Consider the following 17,802-nt stretch of genomic DNA (forward strand, 5'->3'; position numbering starts at 1 on the left):
TTATTACCTCCTTACCGAAATTAATTGGTGTTTCTTCTTGTAATTCATAATGTGTAGGGGGCAACAAAGATCAATTGTAATCAGTTCTCCCTGCAGGGACACTGTCAAAGAACAAGCAAAATATAAAAGATTAAAGGTAGACAAAAATGCTGGAGAAACTCAGCGGGTGAGGCAGCATCTTTGGAGCGAAGGAAATAGGCAACGTTTCGAGTCTGAAGAAGGGTTTCGGCCCGAAACGTTGCCAATTTCCTTCACTCCATAGATACTGCTTCACCCACTGAGTCTCTCCAGCATTTTTGTCTACCTTTGATTTTCCAGCATCTGCAGTTCCTTATTAAACATAAAAGAGTAAAGACTGTTTAAGCACAGTAGCTGGGGCTGAATCTCAATTGGATTTCTCCTCACAAATATTCCCACAAATTATTTTTCTTTATGCTACATTCGTATACAGTTCACTTTCTATCAACCCAAAAAATTAAGTGAATATTAAAACTTATCTTTGCCTGTGATTTCTAATTCAGACAATTAGGAATGCTACCCCAAATCCCTTTTATTTGCAGACAAGTTAGCTGAGGATGCTGGCTGGCCAATATAACAAACTCCATGTGTAAATCATCCCCACCATGTTTTGGGATTCTGTCACTAACACTTTGAGCTGTTATGGTTGTTTTGCTGGCATCTCCCCCATGGAATCTCATGAGCAATGAGTTCACCACAGCAATGTGTGTAGGGACACATGCAGATGCTAGTTTAAACCACAGATAGACGCAAAAAGCTGGAGTAATTCAGCGGTTCAAGCAGCATCTCTGGAGGAAAGGAATGGGTGATTTCAGGTCGAGACCCTTCTTCTGCCTGACCCGCTGAGTTACTCTGCTAAATAAACCAGGTGTCTATTTGCCTGGCAATTCAACCATGTAACGTGGTCTCTCTCAGTGCTGTGCAATCCAAAGCCAATCACATTTATGGCCACTACATGACCTGATCATGAAAATTTGACCTTGCAGTTTCTGCCATGAGTCACCTTTGTGACCCCTAAATCATAGTTATACAGCACAGGCCCTTCACCCCAGCTACCCCTTGCCGACCAAGGTGTCTCATCTACACTAGTCCCACCTGCCAGCATTTAGCCTATATCCCACTAAACCTTTCCTATCCATGTACCTTTTGAAATGCATTTTAAATACTGTTATAGTACCTCCTCAATTACGTTCTCTAGATGCTCATTTCATCTACCCACCACCCTCTGTGTGAAAAATTTCCACCTCATTTCCTATCAAATCTCTCCCCTCACCATAAACCTATGTTCTCTTGTTCTTGATTGTCCTAATCTGGGTAAAATACTCTGTGCATCTACTCTATCTATTCCCCTCATGGCATTATGCACCTCTTTAAGATCACCTCTTATCCTACGCTCTAAGGAATAAAAGTCCTAGCTTGTCCAACCTCTCCCTATAGCTCAGCCCTATAGCTCAAGTCCTAGAAATATCCTTGTGAATGTTCATCTTGCATGATGCTGATGAGGTTATTTTGTGTGCAACAAACCTTTTGGAGCGATACCGGGGGAATGAGGTCAATGTTGGAACAATTTGGTCTTAGTCCTACAACTCAAATGTCACTGTACCTTAATTGGTACATGTGACAATAAACTGACTTTGAAACCTTGAAACATCAACATGGAGGCTGACAGGGAAGAGCCTTTCATCCCCTCATTACAGCCACCCACTGGATTCCTTCTAATCTTCCATTGCCTGCCAGTGCCAGATCTATCACCACCCTGTCCCCAACAAAATCGATGTGCCAAATGCCTGCTCTCCACAAAATGCACATGCAAATCTCCCCTTCCCTCCCAACTACAAGGATAGCCACAATCATTGGTGAGTAACTCTCCAAAGCATGTCCACCATTTACCTGACTCTAGCCAGGATCAAATATTCCCCACTTGCCTGGATGACCACAGCTCCAACTACACTCAACACCATACCATATAGGACATAACCTGCTTGATGGGCACACACTCCACAGCCATTCACTCCACCACCAATGCTTCAGTTTGTACCATCTACAAGATTCACTGAACCAAGCCGCCAAGAGCCCTTAGCTCACCTTAAACTCACAACCTCTATTAGCTAAAAGGACAAAGGTAGCAAAAGCAGCGGAACACTAAAACCAGCACACTTCCCCCAAGCCACACACCACCATGAATTAGAAATACATTTCCGTTCCTTCACCTCCGCTGGGTCAAAATCCTGGAACTCCTCCATAACAGCATTGAGGGTATCCCCACACCTGAAGGATTACAGTGGTTCAAGATGGCAACTCACCACCATCTTCTCAAGGGCTATTAGGAAAGGGAAACCAAATGCTGGCCCAGGCCATGAATATCACATCCCCTGAATCTTGATAATAGTCATAGAGTCATACAGCGTGGAAACAGACCTTTTGGCCCAACTTACCCATACCGACCTACATGCCCCATCTACAGCAGCCCCACCTGCCTGCATTTGGTCTATATCCCTCTAAATCTATCCTATCCATGTACCAATCTAAATGTCTCTTAAACATTGCAATAGAACCTGCATCAACTGCCTCCTCCGGCAGCTCATTCCATGTACCCACCGTTCTTTGTGTGAAAAGGTTACCCCTCAGGTTCCAATTAAATCTTTGCACCCTCAACTTAAACCTCTGTCCTCTGGTTCTTGATTCCACTACACTGGGTAAAATACGCTGTGTGTTTACCCGATCTATTCCTCCCATGATTTTGTACAGCTCTGTAAAATTACCTCTCATCCTCATGCACTCTACGGAATAAAGTCCTAGTCTGCTCAACCTCTCTCTATCGCTCAGGCCCTCGAGTCCTGGTAACATCCTCGTAAATTGAATAAATATCAAAGCAAATTCTGAACTGCAAGGACCAGTTCCTGCCACATGCCACTAATTTGGCCCCTGTGCTCTCGTTGAGCCCACCTTTGAAGAGGAAGGCCAGCTAGTACAGTAATTTGTCTGGGTTTTTCCATTGTGGCTATTGTGTGCTCCTTTTACATGAAGCAATTTTGTGACAGCCCATCTCAGGGAGAAGGGAAAGCCAGCGGGATTCTAACCATAAAGTCAATTGTGCGAGCTCAGCGCATGGTGGTAATAGGAACCAGACCAGCAATCCTTCCAGCTACAGGATGGTGGCAACAGGCTGTGTTGATCCAACACCCAAAGGAGAGTGCTTGGAAGTCAAAAGTAAAGCTCCCCAAATGCTGGATAATTTATAGAGTTGTGTTGGTGCCAACACCAGAAGAAATCTCAAAGTTATTTGGCATCTCTCCCAGCGCTCAGTGGTCTGCAGTGCATACGGATAAATCAGTAATAGGCTCTTTCTGTGGTTGTGATTTGCACAAAATCTAAATAATGGTTTGTGCTTTGTAGCTATTATTATCTGCACAATATTTTTCACTGAAGATAATGGAAAGAGTATGGGTGCTTTTGAGAGTGTACATGGTGGTAATGCATGGTGTGAGATGGTGGTAATGCATAAAATTTCACCCTCCCCTTATATCCTAATTGTTACTATTATACTTGGAAAATGCAGTCTGCAAATGCCTCTGCCACAAGCACTGACAAATTTAAGCAACAGCATCACTCTATCTATGCCTCCAACATTCAGCAGGATAAACATAACTGTAAAGTCTCGTTGTTGAGGAAGTTGAGGAAATACTTTGGGTTAGGAACATGCATGAGAGAACCTCTGCAGCATTTCTGCTTGCTCCTCTGCACCGTCCCAAGTTAACACCATTTTCCAGCTCTTTCAAGCCTCTCACAGTTGCATCTTCACCATGAGATTTGCATCCTATTCCCTCTGCACAGATGACTAGATGAGTCAACTTGTTAGCCCAAACCCACGCACCTTTTGCAAAATGCCTTGATCTGATGTTGTTCTTCATGTTTGCAAATATCCTGGGTTGATTGGTTATCTATGCCCAGTACTGCATTGCCTCAACAGGAAACAAAACACAATTGGATCATGCATTAAGAAAGTACTTGGTGTTGGTCAAAGGCGGGCATGTGTGGGGGGAGTCATGAACAGTGGATGGACACAAAATGCTGGGATGATTCGGCAGGACAGGCAGCATCTCTGGACAGAAGGAATGCGTGATGTTTCAGGTTAATAACCTTCTTCAGAATGAGAGTCAGAGGAGAGGGAGACATACAGATATGGAAGGTAAGGTGTGAAAACACTGATCAGTGGAACTAGGTGAACTAAAGTTTCCTGAAGCCACAGAGATTTTAGAAAAAAAAATACAATGATGCTCCAGCCATTGTTTAGTTGAAGCCATAACTTGGAAGTAAGGAAGGAAAAGACCCAACCCATACTCAGCATAACGTAATCTTATCTGAGAAAACGGAAATCAAAGTTGAAGTTAGGCCCTTTATTGCCTAGGAGATGACGTGGAGGAGTCTGGAGCTTCCTGACAGGTACGGAGCGTTAAGTTGGCAGTTCCACAGGAAACATTTCACAGAAAAATCTGGACCAAACGATTACAATGATAGCAACAAAAGTGAGAAATGCCTTATGTAGAAATTAAGCATACAAGTTTAATTATCTTTTGGCACATTTAGCTTTATTAGAGACAAATAAACCATTTCATTGAGTATTTATATATCACTGTCAAATAAGTATGCTGTTTTTTAATGGAACTTTCGTTTATATTGGTTTGGACTGATATCAGACAGGCATTATTTAGTTAATAGTTTACAGCGTTTAATTCTGATGGCCAAACATTCTTTGCCACACTGAAACATTTCTACTTAAAAATAACACTAATGCCTGAAACAATAGTAAATTCAAAATATAATGCAAAACATGCTACCACCTACAATGGATGAATTATGACAATGAGAAGTTTAAGACACCTTTATGATAAGTGAACGTATTTATCACCGAGGTTGCATTGTCAAATTCTGTTTTATTAGAGCATGTACAAATTATGTTTATTCTGAGAAATGGTAGCCAATTGCAAAAAATAATGATTTTGAAATATAAATATATTTTTGTTAGCATGAAAATGCACAAAAATTAAGATATGTACTTCTGAGCTGCTCAAAATAAGTTTGGTAACAATTTCCCCAACCTTTCCTTGGTCTCCTTCCAAACCAATGTAAAGAGGTGCAAGCGTTAATAATTGTCCACTTTTGGCACGTGAATCTCAATGAGGTTTCGACTCTCCTGAAATATGTGAAATGAGTCTTAACCTACTGATGACAATGTTCACCACAAACCAATAACAAATCTGATTTTTTTTTTAACGTTTCTAAGCCATGCCTCGAGGAGTTACATAAAAAATAGATTTCTGCCAACTAGGACAAAAAGAAAGTAAAAATAATCCATACTGCATAATAAAGGGGTGGTATGTGTAGACAATTACAGGGTTGAGATCATCTTTTTATCCGTAAATCAATTTATCTCTCATCTTTCCTTCACTTCCCCCCTCTGTTCACTTTGGGTTTCTTCAACAATTCACAGAGTATAAATTTCTCACAGGAGTAGGGTGTACATAAGTCCATACGTCATAGGAGCAGAATTTGGCCATTCAGCCCATTGAGTCTACTCCACCATTCAATCAAGGCTGATTTATCTTTACCTCTCAACCCCATTCTCCTGCCTTCACCCCATAACCTTTGACACCCTTACTAATCAAGAACCTATCAATCTCCGCATTTAAAATACCTAAAGACTTGGCCTCCACCACCACCTGTGGCAATGAATTCCACAGATTCACCACCCTGTGGCTAAGTAAATTCCTCCTCATTTCCTTTCTAAAGGTGCGTCCTGTTATTTTGAAGTTGTGCCTTCTGGCTGTAGACTCGCCCAACAGTGGAAACATCCTCTCCACATGCACTCTTTCATTATTCATTAAGTTTCAATGAGATACCCCCTCATCCTAAACTCCAACAAGTACAGGCCCAGAGCCATCCAATGTTCATCATATGTTAACCCACTCATTCCTGGGATCATTCTCGTAAACCTCCTCTGGACCCTCTCAAGCGCCAACACATCTTTCCTCAGATATGGTGCCCAAAATTGCTCCCAATACTGCAAATGCGGTATGACCAGTACTCTATAAAGCCCCAGTAATAATTCCTGCTTTTACATTCTAGTCCTCTCAAAATGTTTGCTAACATTGTATTTGCCTTTCTTACTACCGATTCAACCTGCAAATTAATCTGTTGGGGATGCTGCACCAGCACTCCCAAGTCCCTTTGCACCTCCGATTTCTGAATCCTCCCCATTTAGCCTTTATTCCTACTACCAAAATGCATGACCTTTCACTTGACTACGCTGTATTCCATCTGCCACTTCTTTGCCCACTTTCCCAACCTGTCCAAGTCCTTCCGCAGAAGCTCTGCTTCCTCAACACTGCCTGCCCCTCCACCTATCTGCTTACCATCCACAAACTTCGTCACAAAGTCAATAATTTTATCATCCAAATCGTTAATATACGACGTGAAAAGTAGCGCACTCAACACCGATCCTTATGGCTTGCTAGTCACCGGCAGCCAACCAGAGACAGTGGACATAAGTAGATCTTCCCACAAACACTAGCCTTTTATCCAACTCTAAAGACTATGTTAGAAGAGGAAAGGGAGTAAGTACTCCAAATGTTGGATCCTTGGCAGCTGACAACAGTGACCAGTGTGAGATTAATGAAATTAAGTACAATGAATTTAAAAAATGGTACACAAAATCATGAGTGGCATGGATAAGGTATACAGTTGGAAACATTAACATATTGTAGAGGTATCTAAAGCCAGGTTTAGGGTGAGAGGTACAAAGTTTAGATGAGATGTAATAATAATCTTATTTATAATAATCTTATTTATATAGCACATTTTTAGTCAACTTGCATTGACCCCAAAGTGCTTCACATAATTACATTACATTTACACACAGGTAAAGGTGGGTGAAGTGTCTTGCCCCAAGGACACAACGACAGTATGCACTCCAAGCGGGATTCGAACCGGCCACCTTCCGGTCGCCAGCCGAACACTTAGCCCATTGTGCCATCTGTCGTCCCAGATGTGAGGAAGAATGTTTTCTTGGTGGTTGGCATATGGAAAACAATCACTGAGAAGATGGTGGTGACAGAAACTCTTACAGCATTTAATAGGCAACAAGGTATTGAAGTACATGGGCTAATTTCTGGTAAATGGGAATAGTGAGGATGGAGGATGGATATGTGTTGGTTGGAATGAACATGGTTGGATAAAGAGCTTATTTCTGCGCTGTATGATCCTATGACTCGGACACTGCTGGAGATGGTTACTGACATATGGAGGGTCAAGGTCATGAGAAAATTTAAATCAAAGAGTGACATTTTTGAATTTATGCTGACCCAGCACTATACTCAATGCCTCTCAGTGAGCACAAAGATTGAAGAGTGATGGGAACTAGTATCATCATATTGATTTATATAATCACATCATTTGTCATTGCCCTGGTGAAATGTCATGCCTAGGTGTTCAGAGATTCAGACAATCATGCTCTGTGTTTCGCTAAGAATCGAGTTAGGGATCAAGGTTGATTTTTCTCTCCCCTCCATCACTGTCGGCTGTGTTCAACCTCTGCATTTTGCCTCTATATGACACTGCAGTTCAAAGTAAGAAATATTGCCATGACCTTCCTTCTGCTCAGCAACAAGTTGTCATTGCTTCAAACAATATGTACCATTCAATCTCATAGGGTGTAAAATCCTCGCCTGTAATTTGTAAACAGAACAAAACTTTAGACTTTAGATTTTAGAAATACAGTACGGAAACAGGCCCTGGGCCCACCTAGTCCACGCCAACCAACGATCACTCTGTACACTAACATTATCCTACACATGAGGGAACATTTACAAAGCCAATTAACCTACAAATGTGTACGCCTTTGGAGTGTGGGAGCTAACTGTAGCACTCGGAGAAACCCCATGCGGTCACAGGGATAACGTCCAAACTCTGCACAGACAGCACCCGTAGTCAGGATCGAACCTGGGTCTCTGGCTCTGTAAGGCAGCAACTCTACTGCTGCACCACTGTGCCACCCTGTGTATCAGAGCCAACTCATCATGCTTGGAGGTGCACAGTCAAGATTCTCTCTGACCCATATATGTAGAATTGTAAACAACATCTGTATTCTAAACCTTTATAATTTTAGATAAAGTATTGGCCTAAAGATTCATTGGTGCTGTCGCGATGTGTTAATCGCACACCGTGCAGAAAAAAGTGTTGCCAGGCTTTAGCTTGTCAGCGTTACTAGAAGGGAGGACTATTGACTAAAAAGAGCATGAGGTGCAAGGCAGGTAAAGCAGAGCTTGGAGTGGGGAAAGGGAGGCTGGCCATTGATTGAAGAGGTTTGAGTGAGGTTGTCATGTGGCTATCAGTGATCGAGTTTGTTTTGCGTAAATTGGGGCTTTTTGCTTGGACGATCAATGCTTGGAAAGGTGTCAGATTAGGGCCATGAACTGAGGAGAATATCATTACCATGGCTGGCAGTCCTGAAGGAGAGAATGTATATTAAAGGGAACATATCCTGGCTGGCTTTCTGGTGCAGGGATAGGATCTGCACATTGAGGTCAATTTTATGTTGTGTGAAGCAAGCAATAGAACAAAAAGCAAGACACAAGGAACTCTAGATGCCGGTTTGCAAAAAAAGGCAAAAAGTACTGTAGTAATTCAGCGGGTCAGGCTGTATCTCTGGAGAACATGGATAGGTGACGTTTCAGTTTGGGCCCTTCTTCAGACTGATCGTGGTAAGGGAGCAGAGAGCTGGAAGTGAGGTGGGAGCAGGACAAAGCCAGGTACAAGATAGGAAGAAACACAAAAATGCTGGAGAAACTCAGCGGGTGCAGCAGCATCTATGGAGCGAAGGAAATAGGCAACGTTTCGGGCCAAAACCCTATTTCCTTTGCTTCATAGATGCTGCTGCACCCGCTGAGTTTCTCCAGCATTTTTGTGTACATTCGATTTTCCGGCATCTGCAGGCCCTTCTTAAACACAAGATAGGAAGATACAAGTATGTAGGGTTTGATTGGCAGATAGTCGAAAAGAAACCAGAGATAAACAGACAAATAGCACGAGTTAAGGAGGTAAGGATAGAAGAAGTCAGAAGAAGGAAAATAGATGGGAAGTGACTGGTGGGGGGAGGCAGGAAAGGGAGAAATGAATGTGCATCCAGGTGGGGTAAGGGAAGAGAGGGGGGGGAAAATGAGGTGGCGAATGAGGCGATGGTCGGGTGTTTGTAGGTTAGTGCGATAACATTGGAGAATGCAAGTAAGATTTTCATTGTTCTGTTTGGGACATGGGACAATAAAACACTCTTGACTCTTGATTATATTTCAGTGTGAAAGGTCCCAGCTTGAAATGTTGTTTGTCTATTTCCCTCCACAATGAAGCCTGGCCCGCAGAGTTTCTCCAACATTTGTTTTTTCCCCTCTCCCAGCAAAGCTTACTGATTAGATGGCGGAGTTTGTTTTTAAGCGTTGCTATCTCCCACACCGATCAGAATGATATAATTCCAGGGGACACACTAGCCACATTGTAAATATTTGTAACACAACAGAAATATTTTATGTCTGATTTTATAAAGAATCCATTTACTATAATTAAACTGCTGATTGAGGTTTTGACTTATCCGGAGGTGCAGCTTTAATAAACTAGGATTTGTCTTGAAACAGATTTTAATGGTCTAATGCTCAAAAACTAATTAATGACAATTGATTAGAGATAAAACCTCAACTACTTTCCATCTGTCATTAAGTTGTCTCAGACAGAAAATCTTTCCATATTTTGAACCAGATGACATCACCTCTTAATGGGGATAAATTCATATTGCCAGCAGCTTGGTTGAGCCGTTAAGTTTTTTTTCGTGTTTTAAGAAAATGTGTTTGAGTTACATTCTACATTCTTAGACATAACAGTGCCGCCCAGCACTGGAGCCAGACACTGATCTCAGTCTAGGTCATCAACTCTCTTCAACTAGCTTTGAAACTCAGCCAGAATCTTCAGTAAGAGCTTAGAAATGAACCACCCTATCCATCACGTTGCCTAACAGCAACATACACATACAAACCTGTCTGAAAAGGATTTCTAAAAGGAATCATTTATATAGAAAACGAATGCTATGTTAAATAAGGCCAATCAACAAAATAGCCAACATTGAGGCTCAAGAACAGAACTTAATTTTGGATACTGCTACAAAATGAGATTTATCACTTTAGCTGATTGCTGTATAACTTTTTTTTGTTTTCCTTTTTTAATGAAACAACTACAGGAGCATTAAGCTCGAGCATTTCACAGTTGGAAAGTTTCAGATATTAGTTTTTATACAGTCTCCCTGCATAGAACGTACCTCCAAGGAAACTGCCAGGAAAATTATCTATTTAGATATTTATACTGTTACTAAAACTCTCAACTTGCCCTCTTCCAGTTTGCATTGTTTTTAAATTTACGCCACCTTAATCACCGTTCTCCTCTGATCCGAGCGTACCAAGTTTTGTTCCGATCGGTGAAATATTACAAAAGTTGGTATGTTATTCGCCGAGACAGCGACGCCCCTTCCGGCAACTGCTGTCAATCAACGGCGCCTAGAATAAAGCTGAAGGAGCGCTGTGTTCGCGGGTGAGGGCTGGCTGTGTTTGCGGGCGGGGGCTGGCTGTGTTCGCGGGCGGGGTCTGTGATCGTGACAGGCGCTGGGGACGGAAGCCGCTGAGTGAGTCCGGAGCCAGGTCCTGGAGCTGGTGAGTGCGGTCGGAGCCGGAGCTGGGATCCGGTGAGTGTGGTCGGAGCCGGGGCGGGAACTGGTGAGCTCACACATCCCTCCCACCTCCCACACCCCCCTCCCTCCCCCACAACACTCTCCCCCTACCCCCCTCCCCCCCCCCTACACCACCCTCCTCCCCCACACATCTACTTCCCCACACACCACATCCCCCCCCCCCCCCACACCCTCCCCTCCCCCACGCACCCGCCCCCCCACCACACCCCCCCCCACCCCCCACCAGTGTGTACCCCACAATGTAGGTAACTTCGGATAACTGAACCTTTACATATGCAAACAGCTTTTAAAAAACACTTTTCTTATAGGATGAATAAAACTTTATTCATCCCCGGAGGGAAATGGGTCTGCCAACAATCACAACCCACAACAAGGTACACGAAAAAACTTGAAATTAAAAGTGAAAACAAAAAGAAAAAGACAAGCGACTGGCTGCAGTGTGCACCGGAACAAACGAACAATCACAGACTTATCCCCTGGGCAGAGGATTTTAAACTGACCAATACTTCTACTGACCAATACTATAATTTGTAAATCACAGTAATTAAATGCTAATTAAAATCAGCACTTCTGCACTCACAACTGTTCTGCACTGATGCAAAATTCTTACGCAATTAAAAGTGCCGATCCCCCCCCCCCCCCCCCGCCCCCCCCCCCCCCCCCGACAGAAATTGCTAAGAATATACCCCCCCCCCCCCCCCCCCCCCCCCCCCCCCCAAGCTGCTCATTTCTCCTTATTCACCCATTTAAACTTTAAAAAAAAATGCAATTGCACTTGCTTGGGCTGACAGGACTCTGTGTCCTGGGATAACAACATTGTAGCAAGCAGGGCTACAATCCCATTGTGATGTCATAGCTGTAAATGCCAATGCAGAGGGAAGAAATTTTTCCCAAATTGGGGTTTTGTAAATGTAAAAATGTGAATAATGTTTAAAATGTAACATCAATCTTAACAAAACTTGATACACTACACCACAGGACAATGGTAAGTAAGGTGGTGCAAAAATTGTAGTGCTATCGTGTACCATTTTGGCGTAAAAGCACATCATGAAAATGTCATGAAAAGCACACTCACAAACACGCAAACTCACACACAAGAGAGTTTTATTAATATAGAGATGAACCACCACTAGCCCCGTTTTCTCCAGCAGGGTGGCGATGAAGTTGTACTTGAGGAGGGGGGCTTTTGGGGGAGAGTTGGGGTGGTGAGTGTCCTGGAGCCGGGGAGGGCTTGCGGGGGGGGGGGGGGGGGGGGGGGGGGGGGGGGGGGAAGGGGGGGGGGGAGCTGTCAGGGGAGGGGGGGGCGAGCATCCTGGAACCAGGGAGGGAGAGGGCTTGAGGCGGGGGCTGTCGTGGGGGGATGAGCATCCTGCAGAGGTGGAGGCTTGAGGCGAGGGCGTCCTGGAGCCGGGGGAGTGGGTGGGAGGGACCTAGGGTACCCTGCACAGCCTCTCCCCGCCCCCGGTTCCCGCACTGGATCCAACCCCAGCCCAGGGCCCTGGGGGCAGAAATTAAAATAGAAGAAGACTTACCCGTGGAGCCGTCGAGTCACCATAGTGACGGGGAAAAAAAAACTTGCGGTCTGGAATTGTGCAAAGGCCATGCTGAGGGCCCGTGGGATGTCCTTTGTGATGCCTGTCAAGGAAAGATGGCAATTGGGGGGGGGGGGGGCAAAGTGGGGGCGGGGCAAGTGGGGCGGGACAAGGGGCGCTGTTTTATTTTATTTAAGTTTCAAATGTCAATAACTTGTAAAATATACCATCAATCTGAACGAAACTTGAATTTACATCACAGGATAATGGTGAGTAAGGTGGGCCAAAAATTGTAGCACTATCGTGTACCGTTTTTGCACAAATACAAACCGGGCAAACAAACGGACAAACAAACAAGATGAGAGTTTTAGTAATATAGTGATTGTAAAAACGATCTTTCTTTACCCAAGAAATTCTATAACACCTCACTGTTAAAAACATTGGACATTATGCTTTGGGAAGTAACTATTGTTATTCTTAACCTGCATTTTATCTGTAGATTATCTGCACAATTAGGCCTTAGTAGACTATTGACAGTTTAGCAAAATGCCTTGAAGCCAGTAGTCCATATTCATGTGTAAAGCAGAATGTAATCATACCGTTCCAGAATGTATCAGGCATAAATTTATTTTTTTCCATGTGAAATTTTGATAACAATTAAATATTGACAATCCATAAACTATGCCACAACAATATTGCTGCAGCAGTTTTATCATGGAGGATTTTTCTAGTGGCTGGCATGAACAGTTAAAAATAATCCAAGGAAGGCTCAGATTTCTAGCTTTGTCCATACTGGGTTAAATGACGTAGTACGGAGGGTTTTGAAAGACCTACTTAGAAAATATTGTGCATTCCTGTTGCAGCAGTAGGTAAAAAGCTAGGATATTGCAAGTAGCACTTACTCTAGCATAGGAGTAATCAGGAAACTAACAGTCCATTACACAGTCACATTGACATTCACAAGCAAACCAATCCTTGCCCTGCTCAGAGCTTGCCATTGAGCCTGCTGCAGGTGGCTGATTTTAGTAAATCTTTCCTTGTAAAAGCATAAGTCTCTCACAGCTTGTTTCTCACCAAGAAAATTGCATGCCGAGTATCCCAGGCAGGCAAAGTCTTCAACTGAGACCCCTTCTCCACCCATTGCTGACCCCCTTTCTCTTCCCCCACCCATCATCTTTTCTTGTACCACATGGTCTCTGCTTATTTTCCCAGTAACGTTTATACTTTAATTTAGTTTGGAGAAACAGTGTGGAAACAGGCCCTTTGGCCCACTGGGTCCATGCCGACCATCGATCACCCGTTCACTAGTTCTATGTTATCTCACCTTCGCATCCTACACACTAGGAACAATTTATAGAAGCCAATTAACCTACACTGCAAGTCTTCAAAATGTGGGAGGAAACCGGAGCACCTGGAGAAATCCCATGAGGTCACAGGAAGAACATACAAACTCTGTACAGACTGCACCCATACTCAGCAACTCTACCACTGCGCCACTGAGCTACAAGGTCTGGATGTAACTACAGAACACTGGCCAATAAACATCCTTCACCATCAGACACACTCCCCCCCTCATCTTCTGCAGTTCATTTTATACAGGCAAAAACAGCCAGAAGAAATAAACCAGCTAATATAGTGTTACGGTCCAAAATGGCAAGCTGGTGTTAAATCTGCACTGCATTTCATGCTAATTCATGAGTCGATTTGGACTCTTTGCATCCTTTTGGCAGGCATTCTACATGCATGTGCTAATGCCTCCTAAAAGAGGGCATCTTGTGTGATCCATGTGCTGTGAATTCCATTTTGGACTTCCAAAAGCTTTCATGGTGCCCAAAACAAAATGGTTTCTGCAGAGTCCAATCTCACTGCTGATGCTGACAGTGAACACAAAAGGTGGGACAAAAGGTAATCATCACCAATTAATCCTATAAAGAAATTCAGAAGGCGGCATGGTGGCGCAGCGGTAGAGTTGCTGCCTTACAACGCCAGAGACCAGATTTCGATCCTGACTACTGGTGCTTATCGGTGTGCAGATTGTACGTTCTCTCCTTGATCTGCATTTGTTTTCCCTGGGAGCTCCAGTTTCCTCCCGCACGCCAGACATACAGATTTGTAGGCTAATTTGCTTAGTATAATTATATAATTGTCCCTGGTGTGTGTATGATAGTGATAGTGTGCGGGGATCGCTGGGTGGCACGGACTCGGTGGGCCAAAGAGCTTGTTTCCGTGCTGTATCTCTAAACTAAACTAAACTCTTGCGGTGAAAATATGGAACTCATAACTTGTAATTAGCAATGCCAAACTTAAGAGGGAACTCAGTAAGTACATGAGGGGAAAGGAGCATAGGAGGATGTGTTTGGATGAACTAATGTGACAGAAAGATTATATAGACCACAGCTACAGGCAAAGATCTGTTGTGCCAGATGGCTGTTTCTGTGCTGTAATGTTTGGACCTACTATGCAATATTTATTTAATTATTGGTACCAGTTTATTCAGATTTATTTTTAAGTCAATGGTTATATTAACCATTTAGTGGTTATAAAATGTGAGTTATCATCTGCTCTAAAATCAATTTTGAATGTAGGACTTTGAAGTAAATAGCTCATGGTTTCCATGCAGTGGCATTTCATTTTAATGTCACATCAGTGTTGATGTTTATTTCCTCTCTGTGCAGTTTAGGTCTGTCTTTATAGAAACATAGAAAATATGTGCAAGAGGAGGTCATTTGGCCCTTCGAGCCAGCACCACCATTCAATATGATCATGGCTGATCATCCAAAATCAGTACCCCGTTCCTGCTTTCTCCCCATATCCCTTGATTCCTTCAGCCTAAGAGCTAAATCGAACTCTCTCTTGAAAACATATAAATTGCCTAACTCGCCCATTTCCAGCAATTTCTTACAATGAGTTTAAAAATGTCAGGCCGTGTGTATTGTGGAATATTTGTGATGAATGGTTCGCCCCAGATGACAGTAAATCACGGAACATGGCGAGTTTAAAATATTGATAGATGATATGATTTTCTGGAGTTTTCGTTTAATTACAAGTACCAGCGGGGAGCTGCCTGTGGCCACGTGCGGCGCCAGGCCTTGTTCACCACTGTGAGCAGAAGATAAGACTGTTCTCTGAGCTTCTTGTATCTTTGCTGGCACCAGAAATGTGGCGACTCTTTGTGCACTGCCTAGGTGAGGTCAAGGGGTGCTGTATGATTCTATTGGGTCTTGTATGCAAAATATTTCACTCTACCTAAGTACGTGACAATGAAGTATCACTGAATCATTGGATGGAAGCAGCGTTTATTGTCTATTCCTAATCATTCGAGCTGGTTCAATTGATATCAGGGATTTTAGCAACAATAAAACATTGTCTTTTCCTCCCCTGCCATATCGCTCCACCCCTCCTTACCCTACCCACTAGAACCACCCTCCCCCCTCCCCTCTGCCTCAGATCTCCAGTCAAACACCACCACAATCCTTGCATTCATGATTATTACACCAACACTGGCCTTTATTTGCCTAAGCCAAGGAATTTTCCCCCTAAATCCCTCTCTATTCCTTTATGATCGTCTTGGAGCTGCATTGTAGAGTAAGAATGAAATTGAACAAGAGTCCCTTGGTAGTGAAGACATGTCTGCTAAGACATGAACTATTACAACTATTGCAGTTAAAGGAAATTCAAAGATTGGCTACTGTTTATAAATTGTCAGCTCACACTCAAATTTGCATTCCCTTTTTTATAATTAAAAAAAAATCTTTACTGTAGGTTTCTTCCTCTTTTACTTTTCTTTGTTTTTACAAACACCAATACAATCATTATAAATCAAATGCTTGTGGGTATAAGTGTTTGCAAGTGTAACACTTTAACTGAGCTAGAAGCAAAGGTATTGTGTACAAGATATCCTGTAAAGCACAGATGCAGACGCACAGAATATAAACCTACAGAAACCTCAACCCACTGTAAAGATAATTTGAACTGTCCTTCACTAAGAATTTTGTCTTAGCTTTCGAGCGTGGTGATATCATGTCGGCTTCAGTGGGTCTCCTAGGTGTCAGACTACATATCAGCAGAAGCAGCGAAGGGCTGGAGATGGATGAGCACATTTTGTGGTTTCGGCTGCGAGGAGACAGAGCAGTCTGGAAATAATTACTGCTACTGGGAGGAAAGGGAATTATCTGGAAGCCTCAGCTTACCCCCCTCTTGGAGTCTAGGATCTCAGGCTTGACTCTTCCTGCCGGCATCCCGTCGAGCATTAACATTATGTTTTCAAAGGCGTCCGACCACTGCAGAAGAAGTAGAAACAGTCGTGAGGCAGAGGAACATTTGGCATTTTGTGTTCCCCCCATCATTCCCAGCAGAAAAGTCAAAAGGTTTCGGTTTATGATTGTCATGTGTCCCGAGGTACAGTGAAAAGCTTGGTTTTGCATGCTATCCAATCAAATCAGGCTATTAGAAACATAGAAACATAGAAAATAGGTGCAGGAGGAGGCCATTTGACCCTTCGAGCCAGCACCGCCATTCATTGTGATCATGGCTGATCATCCCCAATCAATAACCCGTGCCTGCCTTCTCCCCATATCCTTTGACTCCACTAGCCCCTAGAGCTCTATCTCCCTCTCTCTTAAATCCATCCAGTGATCTGGCCTCCACTGCCCTCTGTAGCAGGGAATTCCACAAATTCACAACTCTCTGGGTGAAAATGTTTTTTCTCACCTCGGACTTAAATGGTCTCCCCTTTATTCTAAGGCTGTGGCCCCTGGTTCTGGACTCATCCAACATTGGGAACATTTTTCCTGCATCTAGCTTGTCCAGTCCTTTTATAATTTATATATTGCTATAAGATCCCCCTCATCCTTCTAAACTTCAGTGAATACAAGCCTAGTCTTTTCAATCTTTCCTCATATGACTTCCGCCATCCCAGGGATCAATCTCATGAACATACGCTGCGCTGCCTCAATCACAAGGATGTCCTTTTAGGAGACCAAAACTGTACAGAATACTCCAGATGTGGTATTACCAGAGTCCTATAGAACTGCAGAAGAACCTCTTTACTCCTATACTGAAAATCCTCTAGTTATGAAGGCCAACATTCCATTAGCTTTCTTCACTGCCTGCTGTGCCTGCACGCAAACTTTCAGTGACTGGGTGTACAAGGACACCCAGGTCTCCTGCTGCACCTCCCCCTTACCTAACCTAACCCCATTGAGATAATAATCTTCATAAATATAATCAAGCCCAACTCTAGTACAATAGGTAGAGTGAAGCAATAAATACCAGAGGGCAGCATTGTGGCGCACCAGTTCTAGAGACAAAATTGAATGTCCCCAATGAGGCAGAGACAAATCGGGCAGTACACTTGCTTATGGAAGGGCCATGCAGAAGCCTGTTATCAGCAGGGTGGAGGCTGTTCCCGAGTCTGCTGGTGCGCGCTTTCAAGCTTCTGTATATTCTGCCTGATGGGAGTGGAGAGAA

At 43.4% G+C, this 17,802-nt stretch overlaps 1 protein-coding gene across 5 annotated transcripts in view; it reads right to left on the reverse strand.

Moving 5' to 3' along the window:
* The window catches only part of klf12b (Kruppel-like factor 12b), a 242,257-nt gene that overhangs the window by 108,086 nt on the left and 116,369 nt on the right, over positions 1–17,802 (reverse strand). For 4 of the 5 annotated variants that reach the window (XM_055636724.1, XM_055636721.1, XM_055636722.1 and 1 more), the window contains exon 3: positions 16,524–16,613. The exons of the other annotated variant lie outside the window; for it this stretch is intronic. In XM_055636724.1, coding sequence (XP_055492699.1) covers positions 16,524–16,589 — 66 coding nt within the window. In that variant the 5' untranslated portion in view covers positions 16,590–16,613. The remainder of the gene's footprint in view (positions 1–16,523; positions 16,614–17,802) is intronic. 5 annotated transcript variants of the gene reach the window in all.

This window comes from Leucoraja erinacea, chromosome 6, assembly GCF_028641065.1.
Source record: "Leucoraja erinacea ecotype New England chromosome 6, Leri_hhj_1, whole genome shotgun sequence".
Lineage (NCBI taxonomy): Eukaryota > Metazoa > Chordata > Chondrichthyes > Rajiformes > Rajidae > Leucoraja > Leucoraja erinaceus.